This window comes from Kluyveromyces marxianus, chromosome 4 (assembly GCF_001417885.1).
Source record: "Kluyveromyces marxianus DMKU3-1042 DNA, complete genome, chromosome 4".
NCBI lineage: Eukaryota > Fungi > Ascomycota > Saccharomycetes > Saccharomycetales > Saccharomycetaceae > Kluyveromyces > Kluyveromyces marxianus.
In genome coordinates, this window is record NC_036028.1 from 1,641 (window position 1) to 23,200 (window position 21,560).

A 21,560-nucleotide genomic window follows, 5' to 3' on the forward strand; every position below is an offset into this window, starting at 1 on the left:
AAGTCAGAAGAAACCAAGGAGAACAACAGTAAATACTTACTTATCTAGTGAATCCAACAAATCAATTACCAATTAATTAATCCAACAGCTTCAAGTCAAAATGGCATCCAACGACATTATTTCTACTAACGCCCCTTCTAAGGTCCCTACTACCGATACTGAGGAATATCCAGTCCAACAGATAGCTTTGGTCTGCATTACGGGGGTGATTCCGTACCACCTGAGTCGTCCAGTAGCGAGGACGAACTGTTCCCCACAGACGAATCAGAAAACGATTCAGACTCATCGGACCAATCATTCAATGATGATGGAGACCCCATGTCCCCTCCATATTCCGGGGGTGAGGAACAGATAGTACCAACACCAGCCCCGATTAGACGCGTTCCACCAATGGAACCACCATCTCCTGTCGAGGACTCTCCCCCACCTTTATATGGGACAGACCTCGACGACTTATTTGGAGAATCTAACATAAATAATTACATCCCAGAAGATACAGATCTACTGGCACTAAACCATGAATCTGTTCCGGAACCCGATACCGCGGTACCAGAAACAACGAACATTGAACAAGATAATGTTCTACCATTAGAAACTAACGAAAACTCTAACCCTCCAAATGATAACTCGGACCAGTCAGGCGAAGGGTCAGGCGAAGAGTCAGGCGAAGAGTCAGGCGAAGAGTCAGGCGAAGAGTCAGGCGAAGAGTCATGCGATGAGTCCGGCGATGAGTCAGTCGACAACAGACTCAAGTCCATACCTATTTTCAATGGAAACAAGCACAAAGACGCAAGAACTGCTGAAGCAGATTTGGATTCTTTGTACGGGGGTGGAGATAATACAGAAAATAACAATGGACCAACTTTAGAAGAGGTGTTCAGATCGATCGAAGAAGATCCATTCATGTTAACACAGAAAAGACCGAGATCACGTGCCCGCTATCGTGAATCTAACCAAGATAGTTGCGATTCCGGGGGTGACTACGAGTCAGACTCAGATTCAGACGGATCATCTGACGAGTCACCTCAGAAAGGAAGAAAAATACAACGTGTGAACTATGTTAACGCGGTCCTAAAACCAGTGAATGTAATTCCACTCAATATGTCCCTAAACTACTCGCAGGCAATATCTCGGAACAGAAACGAAGAAGAGAAGGATGCTTTCCAAAAGGCATACCAGAAGGAAATAGCACAGCTAACCAAAATGAACACTTGGAACGAAGAATTAATAGATGCCTCAACTCTCCCTAAGAAGAAGATCCTAAACTCAATGTTCATTTTCACCACTAAAAGAGATAATTCCAAAAAGTGCAGACTAGTCGCTAGAGGAGACCAACAAGCCGCAGATACGTATGACACGGAATTAAAGGCAAATACAGTGGACAACCTAGCTCTCATGACAGTCTTAGCACTGACACTAGACTACAACCTGACCGCATTCCAACTTGACATCTCATCAGCTTACCTCTACGCTGACCTTAAGGAAGAATTGTACATTAGAGCACCACCACACATGAATGCCAAGAACAAGGTACTAAGACTAAATAAATCACTCTATGGGCTAAAACAGAGTGGAGCAAATTGGTACGAACTAATCAGATCGTTCCTAATTAAGAAATGTGACCTGTTTGAAGATAGAATGTGGAAGTGCGTTTTTAGAGACAAAGAACCGCTGAAACTTATCATATGTCTTTTTGTCGATGACATGCTGGTTGTAGGAAACGACGTCAAATATATCAAGAAATTCATATCAAAGCTATCTAAGAGATTTGATACAAAGATTGTAAATGATGGTTCACACAGGCCAGAAGATGGAGTAAACGAGTATGACATTTTGGGCATAGAATTAGAGTATAAGAAAAAAGAATACATGAAGTTCGGAATGCAGAAGTCTCTAGAGGACAAGCTGCCACAACTGGGAATACCCCTACTCCCAAACACTAAAATCAGGAAGGTTCCGGGGGTGCCTGGAGACTACATTTTCTCAGGAAAGGAACTGACATTAAACGAAAGAGAATACAAAAGCAAAGTTAAACACCTGCAAAAAATAGTGGGACTAGCGTCCTACGTAGGACATAAGTTCCGGTTTGACATCTTGTACTACGTGAACATCTTAGCACAACATCAACTGTACCCCAGCGCCAAGGTCCTAGACAGGGCTGCACAATTATGCCAATACTTGTGGGATACAAGAGATAAGAAACTAGTTTGGCATTATTCTGGTCCCAAGGAAAACAATGTTACGGCTGTATCAGATGCAGCATTTGCAGGGAACCAAGATTTCAAATCACAATCAGGAACTCTTTTCCTGAGAAACAACAAGCCCATAGCAGCAAAATCAAGAAAAATCAAGTTGACTTGTATCTCGTCCACAGAAGCCGAGATATACGCAATCAGTCAAAGCCTGCCAATACTACGTGGTTTAGAACACCTAGTGAACAAGTTACAAGACACAAAAGTAACAGTGAAAGTTAAAACAGACAGTCAACCATCAATGGCAATAATAAACGGCACGGATGACTCAGCATGCCTCAAGAAACACATTGGTAGTAGGGCAATGAGGATAAGAGATGAGTGCGATGATCTCGGACTTACACTCGAATACATCCCCACAAAAGAAAACAATGCTGACATTTTAACCAAACCCCTATCCGTGAAGCTATTCAAACTTCTCACAGAGGACTGGATACAATAGCTTTCTCCTAGTAGGGGGTGTATTGATCCTGGACGTCCTACGACGTTGTCTAGGGCGCCAGATATTATACCAACTATAAAAGCTAAGGCTAAAGCCTAGATATACTAGGATCAAGGCTAAAGCATTTGATAATTGAATTGGTTCCAAAAAGTATATAAGTAGAAGGTTTCTTCATCCAATTCCCACTTTCGAATTGACAACTTACTTACTATCCAATTATAAGTCAAGTCAGAAGAAACCAAGGAGAACAACAGTAAATACTTACTTATCTAGTGAATCCAACAAATCAATTACCAATTAATTAATCCAACAGCTTCAAGTCAAAATGGCATCCAACGACATTATTTCTACTAACGCCCCTTCTAAGGTCCCTACTACCGATACTGAGGAATATCCAGTCCAACAATTCTTTCTTTAGTTATGCTCATGTTATGGATTACCGTCAGGAAAGGAAGAGGACTTCCTAGAATTATAGAATGAGAGTTCGAGCAAGTAAGCTTTGCAAAGATCGGTCTGATATAACGCAACGAGAAAAGCGCACAAAGACCGGATGTCTGACCTGTAGAAAGAGAAGGAAGAAATGTACTGAGGAAAAACCCAGGTGTTTTAAATGTGTTGCGAATAATCTGGAATGCAAATGGCCTGACACTATCATACTGAATAATAAATTAAGTGTTTTGAAATATAAAGAGAAAACTTCACGAATTGCAAAGGCTACCGATAAGAAAAAGGCTCCGGATGAGCTAAAAGATTATAGTAATAATTCGGAGAGCAAAACAAGTGTTGATGAAAATTTTCTTTTTCATTTATGTGTTGATTTATTTCTTCCGAATCTCTTAACACAAGATCTAAATTCATTGTGCGAAGAAGGTAACAGTTATATTGTACAACAGACTCAAAAAAACGCAGTCCTTAAAGAGGCGTTTCTTTGTTGTGGTGCAACCTACTTAGAAATTGTTAACCCCAAAAAATACTCAAAGTTATCACAATCTCTGTATGAGAGCACGTCAGCTCTATTTGATAATTACTTTAATAAAGCTATCACTGATAAACAAAAGTATGAGACTCTTCTTCCGCCCGCAATTGTTCTTTGTGTACGCGAGTCCATAGCAGCAAAAGCCAACACTAAGAGAAAAAACCAATGGCTATCATATATCTATAAATTGATAGATAAAAGATATGATCTCTCGTTATCTCCTGCATCACATTCAGCAGAAGACGAAGCCAAATTGAATCAATACGAAAGTTCGGCTGCGAAAAAGATCGGTTCAGAAATACTTTTGGAGAGTTCTTCGAATACAATTATAAAACCTTTTGAAAAATTATTGCTCGAGAGTTTCATGTACAACTTTTCTGTTACGATTCCCTTTACAACGAATGTCATGGATATCCCAGATCCTTTTACATTGTTTGAAGAAATGAATAAAGTACTTCAAACTTCCGTTTACAACAGAGACTATGAATGGGACAAAAATCCACTTTTTGGAGCTTCAATGGGTGCTTTCGAAATGCTATCTAAAGCCTGTTATTTATCACGCTTAGCAATGCCTTTGGACAACAAAAGTGTGTTTCAAGAACGTTTTTGTCAATTGGAAAGAACCTCGAAATTCTACACACCATCTTTCCCAACCGTTGTCTTAAGGAAACAACCTCAAGATATTTTAGATGCCGTGAAAAGAAGTGTTGCAGTTAGCAAATTAGTCTGGAGAGTGAGTCTCTTACTAATCGGGGCAATTAAGCATTACCAAAATTGGGAACTTCGTTCTGAGAACGTAACGAGTTCTATATTAGAAATAATAACAGTTATTGAGTCTTTACCAAAAGTATCTAGGTATTGGGTTTTGCTCCCCTGTCCTTTGTTCCTATCAGGGTTTTTTACTCTGGAGACTAGTCATCGAGAGAAGATTCTCGGCGGTTTACATAATTTACCCCCAACTTTCAACCAGAATTCGATATTGTCCATGCAAAAGATTCTTGAAGAAACTTGGGCGCTTCCGGAAAAACTCCGACTAAATATGCTGTTTGATTTAGCGAAACTTTGGGATACATTACGTTGAGTCCAATAAATAAATACTGTGGCATTAATGCTATGTTCTACTCACAAATAATTAGGTAGTACAAAGATCTTTCCATTCTTGTGGGAAATGGTTCCAACTAGTATATTCATTCTCCAATGAATTTAATTGCAGTAAGAGTCCGCTCTCCATGTGCCATCCAATGTGACAATGGAAAGGCCAGACACCAGGATTATCTACTATGATTCTTATTACTGCCCAGCCATATCCTGAGATATTTATAGTGTCTCTTTGGACTGCGTCGTCAAAGTTCATTAAACCGAGGCTATCTTCCTCATAATAAGATTCCTTGAAATAGCCTCTATCACTGCTTCCAACTAACCAAAATTTATATCCATGCATATGAAATGGATGCGAACCATCATCATAATTGTTAATAACGAAGTCGACAATTTCTCCTCTTTTGTCTAGATTAATTAGATACTGGTTATTGTTTTTGCTTTCTAATTCACCGAAATCCCCCCTCAAAGAAGACTTGTTGAAAGCCAGATGTGTTAGGGTATTCTCAGTGTCTGGAAGTGGTTTCCATGTCATATCATTAAAATATCCTCTGTCTAATTGCCTTTCTTTGATGAAGAAAGAAACGTCAAGTTTAACTATTCTATCAGGCCTGTTAGTATTATTCACAACCTTAGGAACCTTTTCATTCACGCTGTGGAATGTTTTCTGGTCCATATCTCGACAACGAGGGTCACCACCGTTATATGGCCAAGCGACACTATTTACACTGTCAATCGTGTTATTCTTTGTAGAAGCAGACTTATCATATGATATAATTCCACGTATTTGCGGATTGAAATTTGGATTATCGACCGCCATGCAGAAAGCATTGAAATATACTCTTAGCGAGAAGAAATCGCTGTTATCGGAATCCTTTTTTAGAATAAATGAGTATCGTTGAGCAACAGACATTTCGATCGTCTCTACAGTAGTAGGTGCCACATTAGCACCGTCGGTCTCTATAATGGACAAATGATGTTCGTCTATTGAAAAACTAAAAGGAAGGAAAAACCCAGCATTAATCAACCTTATTCGGTAATTTTTATTCTTATCCAAAGTCATTACAGGATATTTGGCCTCTGTGGCATCGTAGACCTCACCATCATGTTCTTTGGTCTCTCCGTTTGGCACGATATAAGTTGCTGCATCGTATTTGAAATTGTTTGCTCCTTGTATCAACCCATCATCGGGACTTGGTTCATTGTTTTCGTTATTGGGAGCCAGATAATCTGCCAAATAGTTATTCGCAATATCATGATAATAATCGTTTACCATAATGACCATTTCCGCGTCATACTTAGACTCTGAGCCAAGCAATTGGTCCTCCTCCTCTGAATGGATCACGAGGGGACCAAAAACCCCATCCGCATACTGTGCTCCATAATGTGAGTGATACCAATATGTACCCCACTGTTTCTCGTCCAGTTCGATAATATACGTGAAATTGTGACCTGGGGAAATTGGACACTGGTTAATAGATGATGCACCATCATAATAATTATTTTCATGGTTAAATAAGAGACCATGACAATGAATTGTGGTTGGCTCATCCTCCATCAAGTTATTGACGTGAATAAATAAGGTATCACCAGCATTGGCCTCAATAAGAGGACCTGGATATTGACCGTTTATAACTGTTAGGTTACGTTTAATACCATCAGGGGCAACTTCGACAAGCTTAGAAATGTTAAAGAAATAGTGTCGATTTTGATGTCCTTTTTGAGCCCGCCATACTGAAGAATCGACAGTATAATTCTTTTGCGTATCAAGCCGCCAGGATGGTTTTGATATCTCTTCCGCAGAGTTCTGGTTAACTCCATTGTTTATCCCTCTGTTCCATTCAAACCCGTATATGAATCCAACTATGAGACAGCATGCGAGAAAACTAGTTACAAACAAAATTTTACGCAAATGTTTAGAAATGAAGCTTTGGGATTCTATAGGTTTTGTATCCCCTGCTTTATGGTCGCTGACACCAACTTGATCTTCCAAATCAATATCAGACTCCCTTGTTTTGATCTTTTCATACAGATTCCAGAGCCTATGAAACTTTCCACTATCCGCCATAATAGTTTGTGGATTATCTCTATTTGGACTTTCTGCCTACTATTCAGGAGACCCTCTTGAATACATCCACTATTCTAACCAATTAGCGACCTAGACAAAGTGACAAACATTGCAGGTGTTAATATATATGTACATAGGCATACATGCACATGCCTTTGTAAATCACCACGATCTTATGATAGGGTTCATCTCCGTTTACAGCTTTAACATAGCTGTTTGGTGACGATACAAAAGTGCTGCAATCGCATCATGTCATACAAGGGGATAGAACAAAAGTGCCGAGCTCTACGGTTCAAAGAGAAATCCTTGGCAACACGAATAAAATAAAGGAAATTTCTTTACGCTGCTACAAGTTTTTCTAACAGGCATCAAGAAAAACGTGCCTCAATAATTTCGATTGCAACAAAGACTTGAATAAAATAGTCTTTCATAACAGATGCCCACGCATGGTTATGCCACTCATAACATGTGGTATATTTGATACATACAGGTATGCAACCAAAATTTAGAGCATGTGGGTAATTGTGGGAATTCAATATGCGTTTCCACAAGATTTTCAGGCAAATAGAGAATCTTTATGTAGCACGTGCGAAGGATCTTTCCGAACAACATCCCTTGATATAAATCTAGGGTACATTTGAATCATTTGAAGAGCCGATACTGATCCTGATTAGTGAGCGGATTGTCTTGTAGATTAGAAGTTCAGATATACATACCTTTTTCTGTATTATTATTTTTTTCTTTTCCTTTTTGTCTTAGAAAGCCGACTACAACAAGACAACAAGAACGTTCAATGAGATACAGTGGTTTGACCCTTGGAGCCTTAGGTGCCCTTGCGTTGAAAATTGCAGGTGTTGAAGCAGACAACTCTACTTCTAGCACCCCAACGCCAAGAACTTATTCTGAACTTGACCCTAGCTTGAGTGAGATTCAGGCTGCTGCTTCTTCTGCTGTCACCGCTCACAGAACTTCGGACGTAAAGGGTGCGGCTGTCAACCGTTTTTACGTCATCTTCTTGGAAAACACAGATTATGACAAAGCGGCTGAAGATGAATCACTCGCATGGTTGGCAAAGCAAGGTATTTCTTTGACTAACTACTGGTCTTTGACTCACCCTTCTGAACCAAACTACTTGGCCTCTGTTGCTGGTGACTACTTTGCCTTGGATGATGACAGGTTCATCTCCATGCCATCGAATGTCTCCAACATCGTTGATTTGTTAGATACCAAGAACATTTCTTGGGCAGAATATCAAGAACATATTCCATACACTGGTTTCCAGGGCTTCAACTACTCTAACCAGGAAACCTTCGCCAACGACTATGTGAGAAAGCACAACCCATTGATTTTATTCGATAACGTTATTTCCGACAAGTCACGTTTGGCTAACATTAAGAGTTTTGAGGACTTCAACACTGACTTGAAGAACAAGACTCTACCACAATATGCTTTCATTACTCCAAACATGACCAATGATGGTCATGATTCGAATATCAAGGTTGCCGGTGACTGGTCTAAATCTTTCTTGCAACCATTGTTGAGTGATGATTACTTCATGAAGGATACTTTAGTCTTGTTAACTTTTGATGAAAACGAAACCTATGGTATCAAGAACAAGGTTTTCTCTATCTTATTAGGTGGTGTTATCCCAGACCACTTGAAGGGTACTTCTGACGATACATTCTATGACCATTACTCTCAATTGGCTACTGTTGAGGCTAACTGGAACTTGCCTCATTTAGGTAGACATGACGTTGATGCAAACGTTTTGCAAATTGTCGCAAACGCTACCAACATCACTAACGTTGAAGTTGACACAAGATATATGTTGAACAATGAAACCTACATCGGTTACTTGAACGACGACACAATTCCTTTGCCAGCTCCAAATGTTACCGCTTTGAACAGAAATGGTAAGCCAATCTTGGACTCTATTAAGAAGGTCTGGGCCGATGAATATTCCTCTCAAGTCTCCGCAAGTTACTTCACCGCTACCACAACTACTGTTTCTGGTAGTTTCACAGATGCTGCTACTTTGGTTACCAGTGGTGCAGATGACTCAGAAAAGCAAACTTCTGGAGCTGACTCTTCTGCCACTCCTACTGGGGCTGCTTCCTCTAACTCCTCAAAGAACTCTTCAGGTAACTCCACCTCTAAAACAAAGACATCTAAGGGTGCAGCAAGCACTATCAACTCCATTTCAATGGGTACTCTTTTAGCTTTGTTGTGTGCTATGGTTATCTAAGAATTGTAACATGGTAATAGACTCTTTGAATGGTAAAAAAGCTTTTGCCTCTAGTCCAACAAAAATTTTAAAAAATATGGACCGAAAATACTAAAACTCTACAGTACTACTTGAGTAGTAGTGCTATTTATTATTTATTTATTTATTTATTTACTTATTTATTTATCTATTTATTATATCCTTTGAATTCAGTCTGTTCTTAAATGTTAGTCAATGCACCGATAAATTTTGAAAAGATATGTTTCATAAGTCTTAAAACGGTCTGCAAGGATTTTTGTTATACCATAGGCTGGACTGTAATTTATTTGCTCAATCTATATGCATGTTAATATTTTAACCTTTTTTCATCATGGAGCTGGAATTCTTAATGTGTTCTTTCAGTTGCATATCTTATAGGCAATATTAGGACGATTTTTTCAAGAAAAATTCTGACATTGGTAACTTTAACGCATAGACACCTAAATTGTATAGTTGAATCAAATTTTAATTTATGGAAAGGATAGAACCATTAGTTATAATCCACGTTTCTTGAAGCAATCACTCCTCATGGTATAAAAGACGGTTATTTTTCTCATAAAAGACTTTGTCGTAGTTCTTTCTCGTTATATTTTAGATGATTGAATGATTGAATAAGCAAAATAACCAAACACTATTACTTTCAACCCTAACGAAAAACAAAATTACGATGTCCTCTGATAAAATTACTTTCTTATTGAACTGGCAAGCTGCCCCATATCATGTCCCAATTTATTTGGCTTCTTTGCATGGTTACTTCAAAGAAGAGGGTATTGACGTCGCAATCTTGGAACCTAGTAACCCTTCAGATGTCACTGAACTAATTGGCTCTGGTAAGGTTGACATGGGTCTTAAAGCAATGATTCATACTTTGGCAGCAAAAGCCCGTGGCTATAATGTCACTTCTGTTGCATCTTTGTTGGATGAACCTTTCACTGGTGTTCTGTACCTAGAAGGTAATGGTATCACCACAGATTTCAAATCTCTAAAGGGAAAGAGAATTGGTTATGTCGGTGAATTCGGTAAGATACAAATTGACGAGTTGACAAAGCATTATGGTATGACTCCATCTGACTATGAAGCCGTCAGATGTGGTATGAATGTTGCAAAATATATCATTGAAGGTAAAATTGACGCTGGTGTCGGTATTGAATGTATGCAACAAGTGGAATTGGAAGAACATTTAAAGAAACAAGGTAAAGATCCAAAGTTAGCCAAGATGTTGAGAATTGATGAGCTCGCTTGTTTGGGATGTTGTTGTTTCTGTACTGTTCTTTACATCTGTAATGACAAATTCTTGGCAGAGAACCCAGAGAAAGTTAGAAAGTTCTTGAACGCCATCAAGAAGGCAACTACCTTGATGATTCAAGATCCTGTTAAAGCTTGGAAAGACTACGTAGACTTCAAACCTCAATTGAACAATGAATTGAGTTACAAGCAGTTCCAAAGATGCTACGCCTACTTCTCTTCCTCTTTGTACAACGTTCATCGTGACTGGAAAAAGGTGACTGCTTATGGTAAGAGATTAGATATTCTTCCTCCAGACTTTGTGTCCAACTACACAAATGAATATTTGTCTTGGCCAGAACCAAAGGAGGTTGATGATCCATTAGAAGCACAAAAGATAATTAAGGCGCATCAAGAATCATGCAGAGACCAAGGCGGCTTTTTCAAAAGGGTATCTATCCCATGAAAGAAAAAACCCTTCTGAACAAAGTTTTATTCTTCCGAATCCCCATGTTACATGCCGTCTTTTTTTTTAATGGGCATTGATTTATTAGTTCATTGAACCCTTTTTTAGGTTTAGTTCTATTTCTACTGATGAAGTTGTCTTTTTTTTTTTTTTCAAGATAGGTGATGAAATAAAGGATTTCAACATCAAAAATGAGAAAGTAAAGGAAAGACTCGTAAACCATAAGATACCTTAAAGCCACTGATCTTCATGCGTATTTTAATTTCTTTACTAGTTTCCTTAAAAAATACAGATGGTTACTTTAAGCGCAATTAAACGTAAACTGCCTGTGATTGAGAGGCTTGCTTCCTTCTCTCCTTCTTTTTTTTTGTATAGTTTTTTATTTTGAATATTACTCTTTATCTCCCAGATCTATCAACAAATTGGTCGGCATATCCAAATCACAAATCACCGAACCAGTAAAATAAGAACCCTCGAATAATTAAGCAGCCATAAAATACAGATAAATAGCCCAATGTCAAAAGTTTTACATTAGCTCCAACATGATCTTAAACTAAAGGGGCTCAATGCACTAAGAATGAGCACGCCGGAGGATATACGTTTGCAATGTCGCAAAGAGATTTTGACAACACACACTTCTGGGTTAGCGCCAGGGTATATGCAAGCAAATCTAATAATTCTTCCAAGCTCCGTGGCTGAAGATTTCTATGCTCTTTGCAAAAGAAATCCTGTCCCTTGCCCATTAATTGGTAGAACAGTTGGAGGACCGACAGCTTTAGACAATGAACTTTTGATAACAAATAATTCAAAGAATGGCTTTGATATTAGGACAGATTTCCCACAATACTGTATTTACCATAAGGGAAAATTGCAAGGGACTGCTAATAATTGCTTGAAGCAATGGCAGGACGGCTATGTTGGATTTTTAATAGGTTGCTCTTATTCGTTTGAAGGTGCTTTAATTGAGGCAGGCCTGCCCCCTAAAAACATGATTAGAGGCACCAACGTTACTATGTACAAAACTAGTAAAATAATGGATCCAGCTGGGGTTTTCGTAGGCTGTCCATATGTCGTTAGCATGCGCCCATATAAAAAGAAGGATATTGATACTGTTAGAAAAGTGACGAGCAAATATGCTCTTACTCATGGTGAACCAATTGATTGGGGTTACGACGGTGCAAACAGGCTTGGAATCCACAATTTGAACACGCCGGATTATGGAGATCCTATTGACATACAAGAGGATGAAATTCCTGTCTTTTGGGGCTGCGGTGTGACACCACAATTAGCTGTCGAGACTTTGGGCGACATTATAGAAACTGAAGTTATTTCACATTCTCCTGGGTGTATGCTCGTTCTTGATGTAACATATGATGATTATTCAAAGTTGAAAGAGTAAGTTAACCTCTATATATATACCATTATAAATATGATAATCTTTTCTACCTTTAAATCAAAGTAAAGATACAGTAGATATTAAAAATTTGTTATATTTTAATAAATAATATAAAATCAGATCTAGTTTACTTTAATTTAGTTCGATTTAATCCAATTTCCTTTCAATTTAAAGAACTACCTTCTACGGATCTTTACTATTCCTGCTAAATGCAATATTTAAAGTCCAGTGCATGATCCCCCCTTCTCTCTCCTTTATAAGGATCTTCAATCTCTCCATCTATAATACGTTGGCGCTTTTTGTTCATGGTCTTTAAGACGATTATTTGGCCAATAGCTAGAATGTTTGACAACACGATACATCCTAAAGAGAAGGAGTTACCAAATGTATATGGCGCTTTGGTGTAAATTTGGCCAGCAACTGCACCAGAGACGTTTCCTAAGGTTTGGTTGAGTCCCAGAGCGGTAGCCCTTTTATAATGAGGGGCCACATTATTAGTTAACCATGCGATGTTCAACCCTGTACCAGTGTATAAGGAAAACGTGATAAGGTAACATGCGAAGTATTTGACAGAGTTATTGCTGACACTTAGCAATAAAATATAACCAATTGCCCCAACGAGATTGTAACATATAAAAATTGGAGCCCTAACTTTTAGTCTATCGCTGACAAAAGCGGAGATCATAAAAACTATTCCCGCCAAAATATAGACAGGGACACTCATGTACTGAGCCTCTCTAGAAGTGTATCCAAGCCCTAATTTCAAAATTGCTGTTACAAAAGTACTAAATCCATAAAGGACTGTATCTTGGCAAAACTGGATAGTAAAACTGATATATGTCTTAAAGTCTTTTAGCGCATCAAAAACATAACTCCACTCAAACTTTTCATTGCCCATATAAGCAGTACGTTGTTTGTTTCTAATCCTGTAGATTTCAGTCTCTCTTTCATTGAAGTAAGGTATGTTGTTGAAGTCAGCTGGAAGTTCTAGGAAAAGCCAAACTGAAGCACACACTGAAATTAAACCTTCAATGATATACAACCATCTCCAGCCTTCGAGACCACCTGTCTTCTTCATTGATGCCAATCCAGTTGCAATCAAACCACCAAAAGCACCCGAAATAGCTGATCCAAGGAAGAAGAAGGCAATACGTTTACCCTGTTCTTGCTTCTTATACATTATACTGATAATCAAGGTCATAGCTGGGAAAAACCCACCTTCGAAAGTACCCAATAGAACTCTCAAGGCGCACAAACTCCCATAAGAATGCACGAATGCATTGCAAAGGGTGATTATTGACCAGCAAAACACTAGAGTCGACATGTAATACTTTGGCTTTGTCTTCTTTAGAATTAAAGTTGTGGGCAATTCAGCAGCCAAATAAGTAGAGTAGAAAACGGACACAGCATTGGAATATTGCTTACTTGTTAGCTTCAAGTCCTCACGCATACCAGAAGTATAAGCGTTACCAATATTAGACCTATCCAATGATGATAAAAAGTACATGAAGGTCAACATTGGTAGCAGCCTTGTATCCAATTTCCTTACAAAGGCAGCTTCCTCTTTTGGATCAATCTCCAAGTTTTCATCATTGATACCTTCCTCTTCCAGTGAGAATGAAGCAATGCTTCCAGATTCACCTTCTACCTGAGGAATTGCCACTGATGGCTTTCCTTTAGACATTTCATAGTTGTCTTCTGACGACGTCACGTTTCTTGCACTGAGATCTGACATCTCTTGTTTACTCTTGCAGCTTACGTCAGTTGTTCGCTGCAAAAAACAGACTTCATAGCACCATTAGATCAATATTAAGGTCATCGCTCCTTTATATACAGATCTTTACCTCTATTAGAGAATAGTTCGTTCCTTGACCTTTCGATATTTTGAATTCATTATGATGGGATAAGCTGCGATCTGCTCTCCCTTAGATTTCTCTATCTCTAATTTTTATCTCCACATCAACAATGCTGAACCTCAAGCACAACATATTTCTAGCTAAAAGAAAAAGAAACCGTTTGTTCGGGGCATAACTTCGTTTATTCACCGATCCTTGTAACACATAGCAAGTTTGTGATATTCTGTTAGTGGAACCCCCCAATGATCACTATTTCTCATTAAACTTTAGTTCAGACCCTGCAAAACTTGCATCTCAACGTTCCATTTTCGGAATTCATTCCATTTTCTGCCGATGGCGGTGAAAATGCAAACTCTTTTGCCGAAAGTTTTTAGGGGAACGTTAACTACAGCAGACAAAAATTTGAAAATGGGCGGCAAAAGGAAAGAAAATTGTTTACTTTTGACGTTGCATTGGCAGTAGATTCCAATAAAGGGATAAACAGCCAATTAAATTGTTAAAGTGAGCAGTAGTACCTCTAAATTGAGTCAAAAAAAGTGGTTGAAAGTCTGTTCGGAGGTTTGGCATTTGTAGTTTACCGCCAATATGGTTTAAATCAATGTCTTTTTCAGAGGCTGTTGACTTATTTTTATTAGCAGTGAGGTTGTTACTAAATGAATATAAATACGATATGACGAAACACCAAGCTGAAGAAAGGTCGAGTGTTTAGTCTCAAAAGTTCCTAGTTATTATATTTTAGGGCTTTGTTGTTGGTAAGAGAGCTAGCTCGCCAGTGAAGCAATACACAATAAAAAAAAAATATGACAGTATTGACTGAAACGAAAGAAGGTACGGGAATTAGAATTGCAGTTGATAGAGGTGGAACATTTACTGATTGTATTGGTAATCCGGGAACCAACAGGCAAGAAGATGATGTGGTGATTAAATTGCTCTCTGTGGACCCGAAGAACTACCCTGATGCCCCTCTTGAAGGGATTAGAAGACTCTTGGAGATTATGCAGAATAGAAAAATACCTCGTGGCAGTCCACTAGACGTATCCAGTGTGAAAAGTATTCGTATGGGTACAACACTAGCCACTAATTGTGCTCTAGAGAGAAATGGAGAGCGTTGCGCCTTCATAACAACGCGTGGATTTAAAGATTCCCTTCTTATTGGTGATCAAACAAGACCTGACATTTTCGATCTAAATGTGAAGAAGACAAAACCTCTCTATGAAATGGTAGTAGAAATTGACGAGAGAGTCACCTTAGAGGATTTTTCTGAAGATCCGGAAATGGTTAAATCTCTGCCTGATGTAGCTGATAATACTGTTATGGGAGCCAGTGGAGAAATTGTTAGAATTTTGAAGCGTCCTGATACGTCTTCAATTATATCTACTCTCAAGCTCATCTACGATTCTGGTATCAGATCAATTGCCGTTGCTCTATTGCATGCTTATACTTTCCCTGATCATGAGTTGTTGATTGGAAAACTAGCCCAGAAAATCGGTTTTAAACACATATCATTGTCCTCACAGGTCTCACCAATGATCAAGTTTTTGCCAAGGGCTCATAGTTCTGTTGCAGACGCATACTTGACACCAGTTATCAAAACTTACCTTGAAAGCATCGAGTGTGGATTAACAAATTCCAATGATACCAATGTACAGTTCATGCAATCCGACGGTGGTCTTGTTGATGGAAAGAAGTTTTCAGGTTTGAAATCCATCCTATCAGGACCAGCAGGTGGTGTTGTTGGTTATTCTGCTACTTGTTATGATCCTGAAAACAATATTCCATTGATTGGGTTTGATATGGGTGGTACTTCTACAGATGTCAGTCGTTTTGGGGATGGTAAACTCGAACATATTTTCGAGACAACCACTGCAGGCATTGTCATCCAATCACCACAATTAGATATCAATACAGTTGCAGCTGGAGGATCTTCCAGACTCTTTTGGGAGAATGGACTTTTCAGAGTCGGTCCTGAATCTGCTACTGCCGACCCCGGTCCTGCTTGCTATCGTAAAGGTGGTCCTTTGACTATCACAGATGCCAATCTATTCCTTGGAAGATTAGTTCCAGAGTTCTTCCCCAGTATTTTTGGACCTAATGAGGATGAGAGTCTCGACCTTGAAACTACTACGAAACTATTTTTGGAGCTTACAAAGACAATTAATAATGATTTAAATGCAAGTTTTACTCCTGATGAAATTGCATACGGCTTCTTAAAAGTTGCAAACGAGTCTATGGCAAGACCAATTCGTGCTATCACCGAAGCTAAAGGTCACACAGTTCAACATCATAGACTAGTTACTTTTGGAGGTGCTGGTGGCCAGCATGCAGTGGCAGTTGCAGATTCACTTGGTATTAGAGAAGTGTTAGCCCATAGGTATTCTTCGATTCTTTCTGCATACGGTATATTTTTGGCCGATGTCGTTGAAGAAAAGCAGGAACCTTGTTCTTTTATACTGGGAGACTCATCCACTTTAGAAAAAGTGAACACAAAGTTTAGTGCCTTATGTGCTAAGAGCAAAGAGTCTTTATTGAGCCAAGGATTTTCAGTGTCCGACCTCATTTTTGAAAAGTATCTCAACCTTAGATATGAAGGTACCGAAACAAGTTTAATGATTTTGCAAGAAGAAGACAAGAACTTTTCAGATTTGTTCACACAGAGCCATATGACAGAATTTGGCTTTGCCTTTAAAGATAAGAATATTATAGTTGATGATATTAGAGTCAGAACAATCGGCAAGTCTAACGTGAGAAAGGAAAATTCTGTGGATTCCCAATTAGCAGCTCTACCAAGGAATTATATCGACAAGAGCAGTAGTGCAAGTTTTTCCAAAAGCGTCTATTTTGATGGTAAACGTGTAGATACACCAATTTACAGAATTGAAAGTATGCCATTAGGTTCTGTCATAGTAGGACCTGCTATTTTGGCCGATGGTACCCAAACAAATGTGATCCCACCAAATACAGAGGCTGTAATTTTGAAGTCGCATATCTTCATAAAATTGTTAGACCAAACTGAAAAGTTAAATTCAACAGATACTAATGCAGTTGATCCAGTATTATTATCAATTTTCAGTCATCGTTTCATGGATATTGCAGAGCAAATGGGAAATCAGTTGAGAAAGACTTCTGTTTCCACCAATGTTAAGGAAAGATTGGATTTTTCATGTGCATTGTTTGATCAAGTCGGTAACCTTGTTGCAAATGCTCCCCATGTTCCTGTTCATTTAGGTTCAATGTCAACATGCATTAGCGCCCAAGCAAAGTTATGGGAAGGTAAACTAAAGCCAGGGGATGTGTTAATTACAAACCATCCAGATATTGGAGGGACTCATTTGCCCGATATTACAATTATCACTCCTTCATTTTCCGAAGAATCAGGTGAACTATTATTTTTCGTAGCTTCTAGGGCCCATCACGCTGATATTGGTGGTATCTTACCGGGATCTGTTCCTCCGAATTCTAAGGAATTATATGAAGAAGGTGCTGCTATTTATTCAGAACTCATCACCAAGGATGGCGAATTCCAAGAAGCCTTAGTAAGGAAGTTCTTACTAGAAGATCCGGCAAAGTATCCAAAGTGTTCAGGATCTCGTAAGATTAGTGATAACATCAGTGATTTAAAAGCCCAAGTTGCAGCCAACAATAAGGGAATCCAATTGATCAAGAATTTAATCGAAGAGTATGGCATTGAAGTTATCAGAACTTATATGGAAGCTATTCAACAAAATGCATCGAATACTATTAAGAGCATGCTCAAAAAAATGACAAAACACTTTAACAAAAACGAGTTTTCAGGTGAAGATATGATGGATGATGGTACTGTCATTAAGTTGAATGTAAAGCTTGATATTGAGAATGAAAAGTACATTTTTGATTTCTCTGGAACCTCCCCTCAGGTTTATGGTAACCTAAATGCACCAGAAGCCATAACAAATTCTGCAATTTTGTACTGCTTAAGATGTCTTGTAGGTGAGGATATTCCGTTGAACCAAGGTTGTTTAAAGCCCTTGACTATTAAAATTCCAAAAGGTTCAATTCTTTCCCCTACAAAAGGAGTTGCTGTAGTTGGAGGAAATGTCCTCACATCCCAAAGAGTTACTGATGTAGTTTTGAAGACCTTCAATGTAATGGCAGATTCTCAAGGTGATTGCAACAACTTTACCTTCGGTACAGGTGGTAAAGATGAACTCACCGGTGAATCAAAAGATGGTTTTGGGTATTATGAGACAATATGTGGTGGTCATGGTGCTGGATGCGATTCTTGGAGAGGAAAAGGATGGGATGGTGTCGATGCAGTGCATACTAACATGACTAATACTAGAATTACTGATGTTGAAATCCTTGAAAGACGTTATCCCGTAATCCTAAACGAGTTTTCAATCAGAGAGAATTCAGGTGGTCTCGGTAAATATCGTGGAGGTAATGGAGTTATCAGAGATATGACGTTCCGTAAGGCCATGCAAGCTTCTATACTTTCAGAAAGACGTGTAGTTGCTCCTCATGGCCTAGAAGGAGGTTCAGATGGGGAAAGGGGTGTTAATATTTGGGTTCGCCATGAGAGTAACACTATGATTAATATGGGCGGTAAAAATACTGTTCCAATTCAGCCTGGTGACCGAATTATTATCAAGACTCCTGGTGGCGGTGGTTGTGGGTCTATCTAACCACATAATACCTAATATAATTTATGAAGAAATGTACTAAGTAGGAATTATAAGAAATACTCGAAATAATTATCTATATAACAATATATTTGTGAGCCCATAGAACAAAGTAATAAAATAAAATATGAACAAATTCCTGTTATAATGAAACTCAGTATTTTGCTGTCTATTGTATTTTCTAGAATAACTGTAGTGCTCCAGGATATCAGAAGTTGTTGAAGTTGGAATACCTAATGAAATCCTCTTCATCGAAGTAAGAATTAATCGCATCCCCTTCCTCATCATTGGTGATAATTAAGTCCAAAACTTCCGAAAGATCAATGTGGCTTAAACCACCAAGGTCATTTTCGTTCTTTTGTTGTTGCTCCATCATTAGATTTTGGATGCTTCCTTGAAATTGTTTTTGAACCTTATCACAACTTATAAGTTCAATAAGCTCTGTAAGTTGCTTATTAAGATTATAAGCAGCTACATTATATTGCGATATCTGTTGCAAAACGTCTAAATTGTCCTGTACGCGACTAACTAAAACAGAAACATCATGTACATTTCCAATTAGATAATTCGGTAGGGACCTTAAAAAGACAGCCAAAATTAAAACAATACTGGAATTAAAAATATAGTGACTATCCAAAAAAGATCGACTCATCATTTTACCATTGTAATACAATTTTGTGAGGATCATACTTTGGATCTGGGCTGCACTGATACTTGATTCCAATAATATTGTGATTATCTCCTTTAGATTACCGACAAAGAGCTGATCTGTTGTTTTTCCTGTTGAAAGCACTTTGTTGAAAACGTAAAAAGCCACAGAACGAGTTGTTAGGATTATGAGATAATTGTAGTTAATGTGAAGATTAATGGTGGAACGAGATGTGGTTGGATTGATATTGTTATAATCAAATTTTAATTGAGGGGGTAGGTTATCAAACCACGATTTCAACTCTTTCAGGATAGAATGACAGTTGTGAATAAATGAAGTACTGTTTTTAGTATATATCCTTTTTATTATATTTGTCGTAATCTTAGCCAATGCAATCTGTGCCTCAAAATGATACTTCTCCAGTGACACTGCCAAATAATTATCATCGAAAGCGCTGTATAGAGGAATATCGATATCCTTCTCCTCTATTATCAAAGGAAACCCAAATCTTATGGCAAGGATTCTGTCATACAAAAAGCATAACCAGAATAATCTATTACTGGTTTGGCTGTTTGACCTCTTATGTAGACGCAGAACAAGTGCTATCCTAATAGCATTGCCCACTAAAACGTATGCAAGGGAGCTTTTATCCACAGAAAGTGAATAATAAGCAACATAGAGGAAGCTTTGTACGAGATTCGTACCATTGGATTGATCTGAGTACTTCAGGATCATGCCTTGAATATACAAAGCCTTCTCGAAATATGCAAATCCATTTGGCCTATCATTTTCTTTCCACTCCTCATTTGATGTTGGATTCTGAAACAAGCATCCCATTGCAAGATAAGAATAGAAGAGAGCCAGCTCTTCTGCAAAACCTACCGCACTGTACTGCTCTTCTATTTCCGTTTTGTTTTTATAGAAGACACGAGGAATAGTATTTTCAATGTACTGGTTGTTTACAAATAGGTAATCAGCACCAACAGTCCTTTGAGCAAAACGAATCAACCTCCTGGCCTTATCAAGGGAAGGAATATCCCTGTATGCTTCCCACAAGATGTCCCAATCCAATTTTTGGCTGAATTCAACGTACTTCGTGGACAAGTCCTGGTCTAAGCTCTGCATTCCAGTACAATTAAGCAGTGTATTCTGAATCCTCGCCAGAAAACTCAGACAACCAGAATCCCCCAGATTCTTCTCCACTACAATATTTGGACTAGCACTGTTACCTCTCTCCACCAATGGATTCAATTCATCAGTAAATTGTACCTCATCATCGCTATTATCCGAATTTATCTTGGCAAGTCTACTTTCCAATAAACGAACCTTCGACTTTAATGTTGTAATGTATCTTTCGGAAACCTTTACCTTTTTCTTTGGAAGTCGGGTCTTATATTCACAGTCTTGTGAATTTCCTATCTTAACACAATATATACATGGTAACTCTCCCGAACATTTCTTCTTCCGCTTCTTACAGGTTTCACAAGCCCTTTTACCTTTATTACTAGCCATATACTACTTTAAACATTAACGTGTCCTACATCCATTAACATGTCAACTTTTTTTTTGCGATGTACACATGCATACTAGAGAAGAGTGGTTTAGAATTACGATGACTTCATATGATTTCCTAAAATAAAGTATAATGAGCACGGAAGTCTTGAGTTTGACGTGCCTATCAAGGTGGTTGCAAAAATAATGCGGCAAAACCTTATGAGTCATATGACTCTGATCCTCTAAACTGACACACGTCAGTTTTGCTTTTTTTAAAAAACTTTTTTTAAAAAAACAGGACCTGGCGCGTGACTGTGATCATGTGATCAGTTACTGATGTCTCAGTGTTTGTGAAGACATTGTGGATGGAGGAAAGACAAAGGTTCTACATCGGTCATTGATGTAATATTACACCCTGCATAACCTAGTACTTTTAGGATCTAGAAGCAAATGTGCTTGCTGAACATTTTTTGATGACTAAATTCGAAGAATAGCGGTGTATTCAGAAGTGCTAAAGTCTTCGAATGTCTGCAGTCTCTAGAGACAATGAATTACTTGGCAATAACGCTTCAACAATGCGTGGGGAGTGAAAAAATTGCATTTAGATTATCAGTTATCGCAAGAAGAGGTGCATTGATTGGACTAATCTCTCGAGGTGCTAAAGCCTCTCATTAACGATTGCTCATGATGATCAGGAAAAGTTATATATATAGGCACC

General features: G+C 38.4%; 8 protein-coding genes across 8 annotated transcripts; 5 read left to right on the forward strand and 3 right to left on the reverse strand.

The window, feature by feature from the left end:
* Window positions 1–318: 318 nt before the first annotated feature.
* On the forward strand, window positions 319–2,694 carry TY2B-GR2 (reverse transcriptase; the record flags this gene model as incomplete). Its single annotated transcript, XM_022819272.1, has 1 exon — window positions 319–2,694. The coding sequence occupies one exon, from the start codon at window positions 319–321 to the stop codon at window positions 2,692–2,694; it is 2,376 nt and encodes a 791-aa protein (XP_022675854.1).
* Window positions 2,695–4,802: 2,108 nt separating this feature from the next.
* Window positions 4,803–6,836, reverse strand: FET3 (iron transport multicopper oxidase FET5; the record flags this gene model as incomplete). The annotated part of the gene is made up of 1 exon (XM_022819273.1): window positions 4,803–6,836. The coding sequence occupies one exon, from the start codon at window positions 6,834–6,836 to the stop codon at window positions 4,803–4,805; it is 2,034 nt and encodes a 677-aa protein (XP_022675855.1).
* A 793-nt stretch (window positions 6,837–7,629) lies between these two features.
* Window positions 7,630–9,081, forward strand: KLMA_40003 (putative acid phosphatase; the record flags this gene model as incomplete). The annotated part of the gene is made up of 1 exon (XM_022819275.1): window positions 7,630–9,081. One exon carries the CDS (start codon window positions 7,630–7,632, stop codon window positions 9,079–9,081), a length of 1,452 nt encoding a protein of 483 aa, XP_022675856.1.
* Window positions 9,082–9,766: 685 nt separating this feature from the next.
* On the forward strand, window positions 9,767–10,789 carry THI13 (NMT1/THI5 family protein; the record flags this gene model as incomplete). The annotated part of the gene is made up of 1 exon (XM_022819276.1): window positions 9,767–10,789. One exon carries the CDS (start codon window positions 9,767–9,769, stop codon window positions 10,787–10,789), a length of 1,023 nt encoding a protein of 340 aa, XP_022675857.1.
* Window positions 10,790–11,366: 577 nt separating this feature from the next.
* KLMA_40005 (UPF0317 protein C5H10.01) lies at window positions 11,367–12,188 on the forward strand (the record flags this gene model as incomplete). The annotated part of the gene is made up of 1 exon (XM_022819277.1): window positions 11,367–12,188. One exon carries the CDS (start codon window positions 11,367–11,369, stop codon window positions 12,186–12,188), a length of 822 nt encoding a protein of 273 aa, XP_022675858.1.
* Window positions 12,189–12,390: 202 nt separating this feature from the next.
* KLMA_40006 (allantoate permease family MFS transporter) lies at window positions 12,391–13,920 on the reverse strand (the record flags this gene model as incomplete). Its single annotated transcript, XM_022819278.1, has 1 exon — window positions 12,391–13,920. The coding sequence occupies one exon, from the start codon at window positions 13,918–13,920 to the stop codon at window positions 12,391–12,393; it is 1,530 nt and encodes a 509-aa protein (XP_022675859.1).
* Window positions 13,921–14,841: 921 nt separating this feature from the next.
* OXP1 (5-oxoprolinase) lies at window positions 14,842–18,702 on the forward strand (the record flags this gene model as incomplete). Its single annotated transcript, XM_022819279.1, has 1 exon — window positions 14,842–18,702. The coding sequence occupies one exon, from the start codon at window positions 14,842–14,844 to the stop codon at window positions 18,700–18,702; it is 3,861 nt and encodes a 1,286-aa protein (XP_022675860.1).
* Window positions 18,703–18,907: 205 nt separating this feature from the next.
* On the reverse strand, window positions 18,908–20,860 carry KLMA_40008 (cd12148 family transcription factor; the record flags this gene model as incomplete). The annotated part of the gene is made up of 1 exon (XM_022819280.1): window positions 18,908–20,860. The coding sequence occupies one exon, from the start codon at window positions 20,858–20,860 to the stop codon at window positions 18,908–18,910; it is 1,953 nt and encodes a 650-aa protein (XP_022675861.1).
* Between the last annotated feature and the right edge of the window lie 700 nt (window positions 20,861–21,560).